At 48.1% G+C, this 12,922-nt stretch overlaps 1 protein-coding gene across 1 annotated transcript in view; it reads left to right on the forward strand.

Annotated features, from left to right (window-relative positions):
• MTURN (maturin, neural progenitor differentiation regulator homolog) overlaps positions 1-12,922 on the forward strand; it is a gene marked incomplete in the record, with an annotated part of 35,214 nt that overhangs the window by 8,311 nt on the left and 13,981 nt on the right. Inside the window, 1 exon segment of the mRNA XM_014586930.1 lies at positions 4,965-5,087. Coding sequence (XP_014442416.1) covers positions 4,965-5,087 — 123 coding nt within the window.

The raw sequence follows: 12,922 nt of genomic DNA on the forward strand, positions 1-12,922 counted from the left end.
TTGTTTTTGGAGAGGTGTTTGCTATAGGGCGTGTGCGCTCACCAGACAGACAGAGACAGAAAGACAGAAAGTGAGAAATCACCCCCCAGGGGGGATGGCCACACCGCAATCCCTTCTCCTCTCGGGATCTTGGGCACGCTCGCACGCATACTCGCCCGGTGTGAGTTTTAAGCCACCAGGTCCGGGACATGAACCATGGTCTACTATATGAGAGTCCAGCGACATAGCCATTACACTAACTGCTGGTCCCCAGTAAAGGCCTCTTCACTGAGGCTCACGCTAGCCTGGGATTGGGAGTTGGTTGGTCTTGAGTGATGGTATTGCTGAAGTTCTTCCTGGAAGATTTTAAAACGTAACGCCACCCACCCCCCTCCTCCAGATATGTAGGGACCACAGGCCTGCTCGGCCCATGGTTCTCAAAGTGTGCCCAGCACTCGCAGCCTGGAGCATTACCTGGGAATTGGTGGGAATTGCCAATGTGACTCCCCACCCTGAGTCAGGAGCGCTGAGGGAGGGCATGCAGTCTGTTTCAGTGAGCCTCCCGGTGAGTCTGATCAGTCTCAGAATCAGGCCCTGCTGTGGCATGGTGGCATGGTGACATGGTGGTTAGGGCCGACTGCAGGGTTAGAGTCCTGGACATGTGTGGGCGTGCTTGCATGCCTAAAATCCCAAAAGGGAGAAGGAATGGAGGAGAAGGGATTGCAGTGTGACCATCCCCCATGGGCGGTGCATTCTCTCTCTCTTTCTCTCTCTCGTGTGTGTGTGTGTGTGCATGTGTGTGTTTGTCTCCAGTGAGGACATATGCCCTCTAGCAAATTTAAAAAGAAAACGAAAACTCCGAACTACTGCTTCCCTGCATTTCTCCTGTCCCGGCCTCCCAGGGAGGTCTGCAGTCTGCCTTTGCGCTGACTACCCCTCCTAGACTCGTATTTGCCAGGGCATCACATTGTTCAAAGCTGGAGGTTCTCTGAGTCCTGCTGTCATTTTTTCCTGGCTAAAGTGGGTGTGTGGTTACGCATGCTTAAAATATTTTCCAAGTTGGAATTGGTCTGGCCACGCCTTGCGGCACAGGACTCTGGGCCTTCGGTCGCCCGTTGGTGCCTGTACAAGCCTAGACCCCAGATCCTGTTTTTAAAAGCATCAGCCCTGCCGCCCTTTGTGCTGGAACGAGCCCGTCTGTTTTTGTAAGAATAACCATCTTACCCCCACCCCCTTGCCGGCGAACTTCCCTGAAAAACTGGCCAGTTTTCTCTGGACGTTAATTGTGCTGCCTTCCCTGCACCGTCGGCGAGAAGCGAGAAGCGTTAGCGCCGGCTCTGCCTCTCGGGAGCGAGGGGCCTGACCTCTGTGCCTCGCTCTGCCTGTCCTGTCTCACTCTCGCTTTTACCTTCCTTTCCCTCCATTATTTTCCCTTTGTCCTCCACCCCCCCCCCAACTGCAGGCTTAGTTTTTAGTTCATCTTATCTGTGACTCTTTGCTGGCTGCCGTGGTTAATTTTGGAAGGAAATCGTAATACAAGTGAGTGCTCTTTGTTAGGAGATAAAATGGATGTAAAACAAGGAGCAGTTAGTAAAGGTCTGCTAATTGGCGTGTACACCTGGGCCCCTCCGACTCTGAACCCTGGGCTCCTTCACTTTAACACGTGGTCAGGATTTAGCTGGCGTGTTTGAAACCCACAAAACCAACACCACTGGGAACCCAGCGTGAGATGGGCAGCCGAAGGAAGGGGATTTAGACAGAAGGCCCTTCAGTGGTGCTGTCTTCCTTCCCCAGCATACTTGTGTGTCCGTGATGGAACCGCGCCAGAGGTGGAGTGATGGAAGTGGGGCCTGAGCAGTGTCTTACTGCGGTTAGAGGTGCCTTGGAAACACTTAGCTAAGTAAACTGTCCGATTATGAAGCGGTACTGAATAGGTCATAGTTCCATTATTGTCTGAGTGATATACTGTACTTTTCTCAGTTTTTGTAATCGAAAGCCCAAATTCACATTAAAAAAAAAAGATACACAAAGTTTTCATAGATATATCTGTTTCCGAGCTAAAACAGACATATCTGATCTGTTTATTGTGCAGCCTTAGCCTTGTGACAGGTGGAAAAGCACACCCCCACCCCGTTCTTCTTCTTATCCTCCTGCAGATGCCAAAGGAGAAGGAAGACACTTTGCCCACCATCACTGAATATCCACAGCCTGGCAGCCAGACACTGTGCCAGACAGTTAAGAAATGTTCAGCTCTTTCTCTAATCTTTACAAGTCTTGCAGGAGCAGACTTAAAAGATTTTCGAGTGTCTGGAGTGATGGATGTTAATCCTGCCTTTATCTTGGATACTAATTTGAAATAAGATGGAATTTTTAAAACTTTGAGTTCAATAATGGATACTGAACTTACTAAAGTAGGACTCTGTTGTTCTTGAGGAATCTCTACTGATGAAGAATCAAGTGAGGTGGGCCAGCAGGTGGTGTGGTCGATAAGGCACTAGATTCCCATATGGCCGACTACGGTTTGAATCCCAGACCTGGTGGCTTGAAAATCATGCATGAGTGCCCCAAATTCCAGGATGAGAATGGTATCTGATCTGTTTATTGTGCAGCCTTAGCCTTGTGACAGGTGGAAAAGCACACCCCCACCCCGTTCTTCTTCTTATCCTCCTGCAGATGCCAAAGGAGAAGGAAGACACTTTGCCCACCATCACTGAATATCCACAGCCTGGCAGCCAGACACTGTGCCAGACAGTTAAGAAATGTTCAGCTCTTTCTCTAATCTTTACAAGTCTTGCAGGAGCAGACTTAAAAGATTTTCGAGTGTCTGGAGTGATGGATGTTAATCCTGCCTTTATCTTGGATACTAATTTGAAATAAGATGGAATTTTTAAAACTTTGAGTTCAATAATGGATACTGAACTTACTAAAGTAGGACTCTGTTGTTCTTGAGGAATCTCTACTGATGAAGAATCAAGTGAGGTGGGCCAGCAGGTGGTGTGGTCGATAAGGCACTAGATTCCCATATGGCCGACTACGGTTTGAATCCCAGACCTGGTGGCTTGAAAATCATGCATGAGTGCCCCAAATTCCAGGATGAGAATGGAGGAGGAGGGATTATGGCATGGCCGTCTCTCTTGAGAGGTGATTTCTCACTTTCCCTTTGTTTCTGACAAGCACACGTGCCTTTAGGCAAACACTGCCTCCCTGCCCCCCCAAAAAAGTGAGATAACAGACTTGAAACTACTTTGTACTATTACCCCTTTGTGCAAACCAAGAGAGTGTTACATAAATGACATCTCAGTGGCTCGACTGCTATATGCATCTCTAATTAACAGGGAAGAGTGTTTGAGTTGTTTTCTAAAGCTTCGGAGCCTACATGTTGTCTTTACAAGGTCAAGGAGGAAGCTCTTCAAGAAGTCTCCTGGAATTGGAGCTGCATGGGTCGGAAATGGGCCCTTACATCTACGAAACAGATAATTGGGGTATAAAGGTGGCACATGAGCACCTCGTTATTCTCAGTAGATCTGAGCAGCATTTTACGTCTGTAGATCTAGTTCTTGGAAATCCTGAAACAAGAAGGAAGGCGATGAAAGGAGCTGAAACGTGTTTGTAACTTTCTGGGCCAGTGGCTTGGTCATTTGTATCAATAAAAGGGGCAAGTGTATGTTTGACGGGGTCCGTGTCAAGATCTCCAAATAGATCTTGTCCGCTGCTGTGAGGCCCCGTGTCTTACTCTGATCACCAAATGTCTTCCCCTCTCCCGGGTCTCGCCCCATGTTGAGCTGCCCTCAATTAGTCCCCTCTCTTCCACAATTTTTGGTAGTTGGCTGATACCCTGAAGTTATTCTGGCAACCTGGTGTCCCGGCCTCATTCAGATAGGCGGAGAAGGGACTTCTGCGTTGCCATTGCTTGCCTGTTTTGGAGGACTAGTTCCAGATCTTTGAACATTTAGGGGAGAGGCTCTCCTAGTCTTAAAGATGTGCTAAAACGATTACTTCCACGTGGTGGGAAAAAAAAAAAAAAAAAACAACCCTTCCCAACCTTAATTAAAAATGAAACCTGGGACCACCAGTGGCATGGTGGTTAAGATGGCCAGATCCCACATGACTGACAGTGAGCTTTGGGTCCTGGATCCAGGGGCTTGAAGAACATACTGTGTGTGTGTGTGTGTGTGTGTGTGTGTGTGTGTGTGTGCGCGCTCAGAATCCCAAGAGAATGGAAGAGAAGGGATTGAAATCACCCGGGGGGGGGTGATTTCTCTTTCCTCCTCTCTTTTTCTCTCTCTCTCTGTCTCTCTCCAATGAGCGCATGTGGCATATAACAAATTTTTTAAAAAGAAACTAAGTAATCTAAAAAAAAAAGAAAAGTCTCCTCTTGGTCCATGTCACATTGTGAAGCAGGACTCGGGTATGATGCCCTTTTAAAGCACTTTCAGGGAAGGAAAGCTTCTAGAAAGCCTTTATTTCTTGGTAACGACTTTGCATGTTCTCCTAAGTTTATTTTATTTTGAAGTAAATTTAACACCACCTCCACTCACAGGCTGATCTGGGTAAAGAATGTCTTGTTCCAAGTCAGTGGTTAAAAACTGCTGAGTTCTCCAGCCATAGCTGAAGGCAAAATGGAGGGTTTTGAAGGCAAAGGTCCCTGGTTTCTCCTCCTTCCTGTCTTCCTTCTTCCCTTATCCTACACAAGGCGAGTAGTGGAAACCATGGCTGAGGAAACCCACCCTACCGCCACTGAGCAGATCTGATGGCGGATGGGGCAGGGGAAGTGGTGGACCAGAAGCTTGGGGGGTTCCATAGTTTAAACAACTTCCGATGCTCTGGAGTGCAGACAGATCACAGACGACACGTGGATTTGACCCTGGATTGAAGGCTTTCTTCAGAGTCATGTAATTGTTAACATTCTGCTTGGCTGTTGGCTTGCACGCCGAGTGTAATGACTGTGTCTTTGTTCTCTCCCCCCCCTCGCCGTGGGCTCGTAGCACGTGTGGAGTGAGAGCGAGGACTGCCTGCCTTTCTTGCAGCTAGCACAGGATTACATCTCCTCCTGCGGCAAGAAGACGCTCCATGAAGTCTTGGAAAAAGTCTTCAAGTCTTTCAAACCTGTAGGTGCCTGCTTGGCTTCTAACGATGACTTGTTTTCCACCGTGATTGTGTTTTGAATACCCTGGATGTGAGGAAAGTGGGCAAAACCTGGATGACTAATTGTTTTTCTCTTGTCTGCCCTGTGGCTTAAAGATAGCAGCCAGTGGAGGGAGGCTGAGGGTGGGAGGAGGGGGGGGCGGGATGTGACACAGCTGTTTGCTGCAGGGACCACGGTTATTTCTAGCATCACTTGAACTTGAGAATCCCTGATAGGGTGGGACACAAATGGATCCTTCATGAGACAACTGAGTATTCCTCTTTCTGTCCAGTAGACCTAAAACCCGAATGCTTGGAAATGGTACGGAGGTTGTTTTATAATAGTGGGGTCTATATTTGGGGGATTGCCAGAAAGCTATACAAAGTTATGCCTCCATGTCTGTGGGTTTGAAGAGGGAGGAAATCGGATACTGGTTCTGTTCTTTTCTTTTTTATAGACTCTTTTTGATGGCTTACTTCTTTTTTTTTTTCTCCTCCCTCTCTTGGGATTTAGAAATCTATATTTCTGTGGCTAGCTGATGTGTGTTTTCACGCTAGCGGATAAACAGTAAGATGAATACTCGCTCCTACTGTGAAGATGTCCAATTTCCCTCCATCTCCGTCGCGAGCTAGTCAGACCCCCGCGTTGCAGCATTTCCCGCTGCACGGGCCCACCCGCCACATACATCACATGCCCAGCAGTTTTATATTTGGAGAGGTTTTTGCTATAGGGCACATGTGCTTGCCAGAAAGACAGAGAGAGACAGAGAGAAAGTGAGAAATCACCCCCTGGGGGAATGGCCACGCCGCAATCCCTTCTCCTCCATTCTCCTCTTGGGATCTTGGGCACGCACGCACAGGCGCCCGGCGTGAGTTTAAACCACTGGGTCCGGGACTCGAACCGTGGTTGAATACAAGGGAGTCCAGCGACATAGCCGTTAATGCCAACTGCTGGTCCCACCCGATGGTATTTATGCCACACTTTCTATTTCATTATTTCTCAAATCTTTTAAAATACCGTCTATTTCTTCACCGCAGTTTTCAAGCTTGTCTTTTATGTGTGTGAACACAGTGAGCTTAGCTGCGTAACAGACCGCGCCTGATCGGCCAGGCTCTCAAAGTCTGTAAGTTGTTCTGTCCTCTTTCCTTCCGCTGGTTCTCACTCCTGGTACCCTGTTTCTCTGCATGTTCAGTTATCTCTGTGTGCGCATTATTGTGTTTGAAAGTTTAGATATAGAAATACATCGAGGCCTAAGACGACAGTACCATGAAGAGATCCTGGCCCATGACTGGCTGGCTGAGGCCGACGAGGATCAGGGTGTCAAGACCTTGTTGAAGCTTCTTACTTCTCTCTCTCCCTCTCAGAAGAAAGAAAGAAATGAACATTTCCCGAAAGGATGACAGTGCTTTCCTCTAGAGAGGATTTTTGCATTTCTGTCTGCATTTGCCAGGACAGCCAGTTTGAGACCACCTGACCATAGTGGGAGGCCTGACAGGCTCCAGAGGGGCCAAGGAGGAAAAGCCAGGCTAGAGGTCTGGTCTCTTCTGTTCATCTTTACTCTGAGGGTGTGGGTCTTTGGAGGTCCCTGCCTGAAGTGAGGGCGGGATCTCGTAGTCTACTCCTTTGGAAGACCCAGGGCTTTGATTTTTAGTTCCCCAGTTCTTTGAGCGGGCTGAGAACACAGGAAGATTTCCAACCGTTTTTTCCAGGTCAGCAAATGCCTTTAGGACAAAGGCAGCTTTTTGTGTTAGGCTTACCTCTCTAGGTTCTAATTCTTCAATATATTTAAGAAGGAATTTTTCATGTTTAATCCAGCCTTTTTCTCCTTTTTCTTTTTTTTTTTTTTCATGATAGCATTTGTGCACGTCCATGAGGCAGGGGTGGAGGGCCCTCTTGACAAGTTCCCTTCATGCCATGGTCGCCTTTTCTCAGCCCTCCAGCTTCTCAGGGTCCTGGGTGTCTGTGCATGCGCCCAGCGTGTGTCTGCAAGCCAACGTGGGTTTCTGAGCCTGCGGTTGAACGTAGGTCCCGCCAACCCGGCCTCTTTGGCTGTTCTTACTGGAGAGTTGGTTCTGATCTCCTAGTCCCCACCATGATAAGAAATAGAATTTCATTGGCTTTTGTCACTCTGATTTGTATCTTTTGTCCAGCCAATTCATTTTCTTTTTTTCAAAAGTTATTTTATTTATCATTATCATTCTTCAGTTTGACCAGAGAGAGACAGGGAGATTGAGAAAACAAGCTGCCAGGCCTAGGACTCACTGTGGTCGGCCATGTGGGAGTCTAGCACCTCAACCACCACACCACCTGCTGGCCCCTAGCCAATTCATTTTTTTAAAATTTGCTAAAGGGACATGAGTGTATGTCAGAAAGACACAGAGAGAGAGAGAGAGAGAGAAAGCACCTCCTATGGGGGGATAGTCACACCCCAATCCTTTCTCTCCCTCCTGTTCCTTCTTTCAGGATATTGGGCACACGTGCACATGTGTCTGGACTTGAACTATACATTTGGCCATGTGGCATACAAACCAGGCTACTGGCTGGCCCCGCCAGCTCATTCTTTGTTTACTGATTTTCTGAGCCAGTTCAACTCCTTCAAAGTAGATATTTAACTTACAGGTGCCAGTCTGGCCCGCTTTCCTTCATTCAGTAGACATGTGCCACGTCCTTGCTGGGCACCGCTTACTGCTCTGTTCCTGGCACCTGATCCAGGGGGGTGCAGATCTGTGCCCTCAGAGCTTCCGTTCCAGTGGGGGAGACAAGGTAAATAAATACAGCAAACATTGCCCTAGTGGTAGTGCCAAGGAGAGAAGGAAATCAGGGACGGGGGTGAGAACAGGGGTCTGAGATCCTGGAGTACTTTACTGAGGGGGTTGAGAAGGCTTCACTAAGGTAACATTTGAGAAAAAACTTCATGAAGGGGTGAGGCCAAGGAGATTCAGTGGGAGTGTCTAGGCAGAGGGCAGCGGGGAGGAAGACGCCTGTGTTCAAGGAGCTAAAGGGTCCATGCGGCTGCAGAGAGGGGCCGTGCACATTGGTGAGAGATGAGCTGAGGGATCGCAGCGCACAAAGACTTAGGCTGTTACTCTGGAGCAGTGGGAGCCATTGGGAGGGTTAGAGCAGAAGGGAATGCGATCTGACTTCACTTTTTTCCCATAGGTTTTTGCTCTAACGTGTGTGTGCTCACTTGAGAGAGACAGAGACAGAGGGAAAGTTAGAAATCACTTTCAGTGGTCATGCAACAATCCCTTCTCCTCCATTCTCCTCTTGGGATTTTGGGCATACATGCATGCACGCCTGGCATGAGTTTCAAGATCCAGGGTTTGAACCACGGTTAGCCATGTGGGAGTCCAGTGACTTAACCACTGTGCAACCTGCTGGCCCCAGACTTCACGTTTGAAAAGGCTCTCTCTGATGACTGTATTCAGAATAGGCTGCCTGGGGAAGAGGGGGAGATGGGGCTCATTGGTTGGTCAGCCCCAGATTCTCCTTACGAGAGTACCGTCTAAGGTGGTAAGCAGAACCCCTGCTCAGCTGGCTCACCTGGAGGAGGTAAGCTCCGCTAGAATTTGTTGTGCTGTTTCCCTCCCCTCCCCTTCATCTGAGCAAGAGAAAGAGATGTCTTTGACAGGTTTCGATTCTCCTGCCCAACTTCCCAGTTAGCTGCGATACACGTGCTCCCCCGCACCAGACCTGATTCAGGCTGGGCTGGGAATCGACCCAGGCCTCCAAAGCAGCAGCATCTCAGCAGTGTGCACCATTGCGGTGGAAGCTCGCTGCTTGTCTTTACCAGGTTTCTGATTGTCTTTTGGCCACCAGGCAGCCGCATGTAAAGGGGGAAGTAAAGTGTAGTACTCACCCAAGATCAGAGAGGAGAAGGAAGAGAAGGGATTTCCATCCCCCGGGGGTTGATTTCTCATTTTCCCTCTTACTATCTCTCTGTCCTTCTCCAGTGAGCACATGTGCCCTATGGCAAAAAAAAAAAAAAAGAAGAAGAAAAAAAAGAAAAGTATTTGTTGAAGAAATGCTTGCCCAAAGTCACGAGCTTCTTGAGTGGGTAAAGCCAGCAAGTTGTTTATTTTCTTGCAAACCTGTGGTGAGCTGATCAGTCCCTGCAGCTGCTACTTGTTTATAGTGGGGCAACTTCTTCTTAGCACAGCCCTTCTTGGGACCAGCAATTGGCGTAATGGCTGTGTCACTGGGCTCCCATGTAGTCGACCATGATTCGAGTCCCGGACCCGGTGGCTTAAAACTCACGCTGGGTGTGTGTGCGTGCATGCCCAAGATCCTGAGAGGAGAATGGAAGAGAAGGGATCGCAGCGTGGTCATCCCCCCAGGGGTGATTTCTTGCTTTCTGTCTGTCTGGTGAGCTCATGCGCCCTATAGCAAAAACCTCAAAAAAAACAAAACAGAAGACAAACAGCACAGCCCACCTTGGCTTTGAATGCTTGGTCTCCCTTGGCCTCCCCCTGCCTTGGGCAGTCTCTCCAGAGATAGGAGAACCTTTCAGGATCTTCAGTTAACTTTGCTGGAGCTTGGGCACCCTGCGTGCAGGTGCTGAAAGACAGTCATCTTCTACCTTCCTCGGCGATCCCGCCCACAAGGCTGAGGCCCTGTCCTTTCAGCACTCTGTATCTTTCTTTTTTTGCTTTCTTTTACATTTTTTATTTTCATGACGGAGCACACGTGCATGCACGAAGGAGAGAGAAAAGCACCCCCCACGGGGCTTGATCATACTATTAGGTCATCAGAAAAGTCATGACATTTTTTCTATGTAAAAGTGTGTCTTGACTTTTCTGACATCCAATATAGTCCACGTCCTCCAGTCCCCCAGCCCACTAGGATCTGGGTACATGTGCCTGTGCCAAGATTTTTAGGCCAACCAGGGACTCAAATAGAGGTTGACATGTGGCTTCCAGCTCTGCCACCGGCTATACCACAGAGGCCAGGCCAAGTACTTTGTATCTTTCAGCCTACAAACTTTGTAGACTGGGTGCTTTTCTCCCCCTCCCCACTAAAACAATCAGTATCATAAAGTCACCCCCCCACCCCAAGAGATCTGCTGTTGGATTTGAAAAGAAAAAAAAAAGACATTACTTTTTTTTTAATTGCCAGAGGGCACATGTAGTTGCCAGAGAGAGACAGATAGCAAGAGGGAGAATTATACACCACTTCCCCCCGCTGAGGCGTGATCATGCTGCAATCCTGTCTCCATTTTTCCATCCCATTGGGATTTGCAGTGCACACATGTCCCTGTGTCTTTTTCAAGCCACTGGGGCTGAGATTTGAACTGCAGTCCACCATATGGAATCTGGCTGCCTTAACTAGTAGACTACTAAGCCAGCCTAAGTTACTTTTTATTTCTCCTGCCACAAGGCACATGCACCCGTTGGAGAGAGTGAAAGGGAAAGTGAGAAATCACTCCCCAGGGGAATGGCCACCCCACAATCTCTTCTATCTATTCTCCTCCTGCTCCTGGGATGTTGGGGATGCATGCACATGCGTCTGGCATGATTTTGGAGCTGCCAGGTCCCGGACTTTAACCACCGCACCACCTGCTGGCTCCGCTATTTTTTTTAATATCATCTAATTCTGTTTTTCCTCTACTTTACATTTTCAGCAAAATGTATCAGTCCTCACCTGCTACCAAAACACTGCTCTGAAGGGTGAGTGCAAGGCACAGAACTCCCAGTTCCTGCCTCAGGAGCTAACTTTATTTGGAGAGACAGCCACATAAACACTCGCAGAAACCCCATGTTACAAGACAGGGGGCGTGCTTTGGTCTAGGAGCTCTGCTAGTCACTGTGTGGGGCAAGGGAAGGAATCCCGTTCCGTGCCCTGCTTATTCTGCCTCACGTCTGTGGGGAAATAGTTCTGAGTGGGGGTTGTGGGTTCAGGATACTGTAGTGATGCTGAGCCGAGCTCTGTGGACGGGCTGCTAGGTTCAAGGGCCAGTTTTGCCACATGCTGGCTGTGTAACTAGACAAGTTACTTAAACTCTCTGTTGTCCTTTTCTTCATTTGTTAAAGGAGGAAGCTAATGATAGCAGTTACCTTGAGGTTGTAGAAAGATTAAACGGTGCAGTTTTACTGGGTGTTTTATACATGCTAAGCACTGAATGCATGTTAGGAGTGGTGTAGGCGAGATGAGGAAGCATGCAGGATTCTGATGAGAAGCGAACAGGACAAAGTGAGAGCTTTGGTGGGAACCTTAGATTTTTGGGGCAGATGGAAAACAGTTTTCTGGGTCAGCTGGTGGTATGGGTGGTTAAGGCAGCTGGATCCCACATGGCCAACTGAGCAGTTCTAGTCCTGGACCAGGCACCTTGAAACACATATGAGGTGCATGTTTCTACTCACCCAAAATCCTGAAAGGAGGGAGAAATGGAAGAGAAGAGATTATGGTGTGACCATCCTCCATGTGGGGTGCTTTCTTACCTTCTTTCTAGTGAGCACACATGCCCTCTTGGCAACATTTTTTTTTTTTTAATTTGCTAAATGATTTCAACACATGTATAGCAGAAGTATCTGGCTAAGTTAAAGGGGTTTTGTTTGTTTGTTTGTTTTAATTAGCTATTTGCTAAATAGTCTTTTTTTGAGAGAGATTTTCAGTATAGGGTATGAGGGCTTGTTGAAAAGACAAAGACAGAAGTGAGAAATCACCCCCCAGGGGGGATGGCCATGCCACAGTCCCTTCTCCTCCATTCTCCTCTTGGGATCTTGGGCGCACACGTACATGCGCCTGGTGTGACTTTTAAGCTGCCAGGTCTGGGACTCAAACCAAGGTCGACCACATGGGAGTCCAACAAGATAACCGCTATGCCATCGGCTGGTCTCAGTTAATATTTTTTTAAAGAATTATTTATTTTAATTTTATTTATTCATTTATTTATTTAAATTTGACTAGAGACAGAGAGAAAGTGAGAAAGCAAGCCACCAGGTTGGGAACTCAAACTGTGGTCAGCCATGTGGGAGTGTCTGGCACCTTAGCCACCATGACACCTGCTGGCCTCAAGTTAAGGAATTTTTTTTTTTTTGAGAGATTTTTCACCAAAGGGCGCATGCGCTCACCAGACAGACAGAGAGACAGAAAGCGAGAAATCACTTCTCCTCCATTCTCCTCTCGGGATCTTGGGCATGCATGCACACGCGCCCGGCGTGAGTTTTAAGCCACCGGGTCTGGGACACGAACCGCGGTTGACTACGTGGGAGTCCAGCAACATAGCCATTACGCTAACTGCTGGTTCCCAAGTTAAGGAATTTTAAAGAGTGTTGGAGGTGTAAATCAAAAGTTTATCAGCATTGGTTTTGGCAAAATGGTCAGCCCTCATTGAATACCTTATCCAAACAATTCACTGTCTTAGAAGTTGGGGTTACAAGGAGGATGAGCTCCTTGTCCCCACCCCCCGCAGGGCAGGGGGGGGCGGGCAGATAGCCAAAGAGTCTTGGAGTTAGAGGTGATTTTTTCTGGGCCATATATATTCACCAGAGAGAGAGAGAAGGAGGGAGAGGGGAAAGCACCCCCTCAATGAGGCGTGGTTATGCCGCAATGCCTTCTCCTTTTCTCCATCCTACAGAGATTATGAGCATATGTGCACACACACCAGGCATGTTTCCCAAGCTGCTGGGGCTGGGATCCCACGGTCAGCCAGGTGGGGTCCAGCTTCCTTGACCACTGAGCCATAGGGCCACCCAGGATAGTTTTAATTTTCTTCTTTGTTGTCTTTTCTGTTTCTTTAGTGATCACATAATTAGATAATACATTGTGCTTTTTTTTTTTTTTTTGAGAAGTTTTTGCTATAGGGCACGTGCACTCGCC

Source organism: Tupaia chinensis, unplaced genomic scaffold (assembly GCF_000334495.1).
Source record: "Tupaia chinensis unplaced genomic scaffold, TupChi_1.0 Scaffold000170_1, whole genome shotgun sequence".
Lineage (NCBI taxonomy): Eukaryota > Metazoa > Chordata > Mammalia > Scandentia > Tupaiidae > Tupaia > Tupaia belangeri.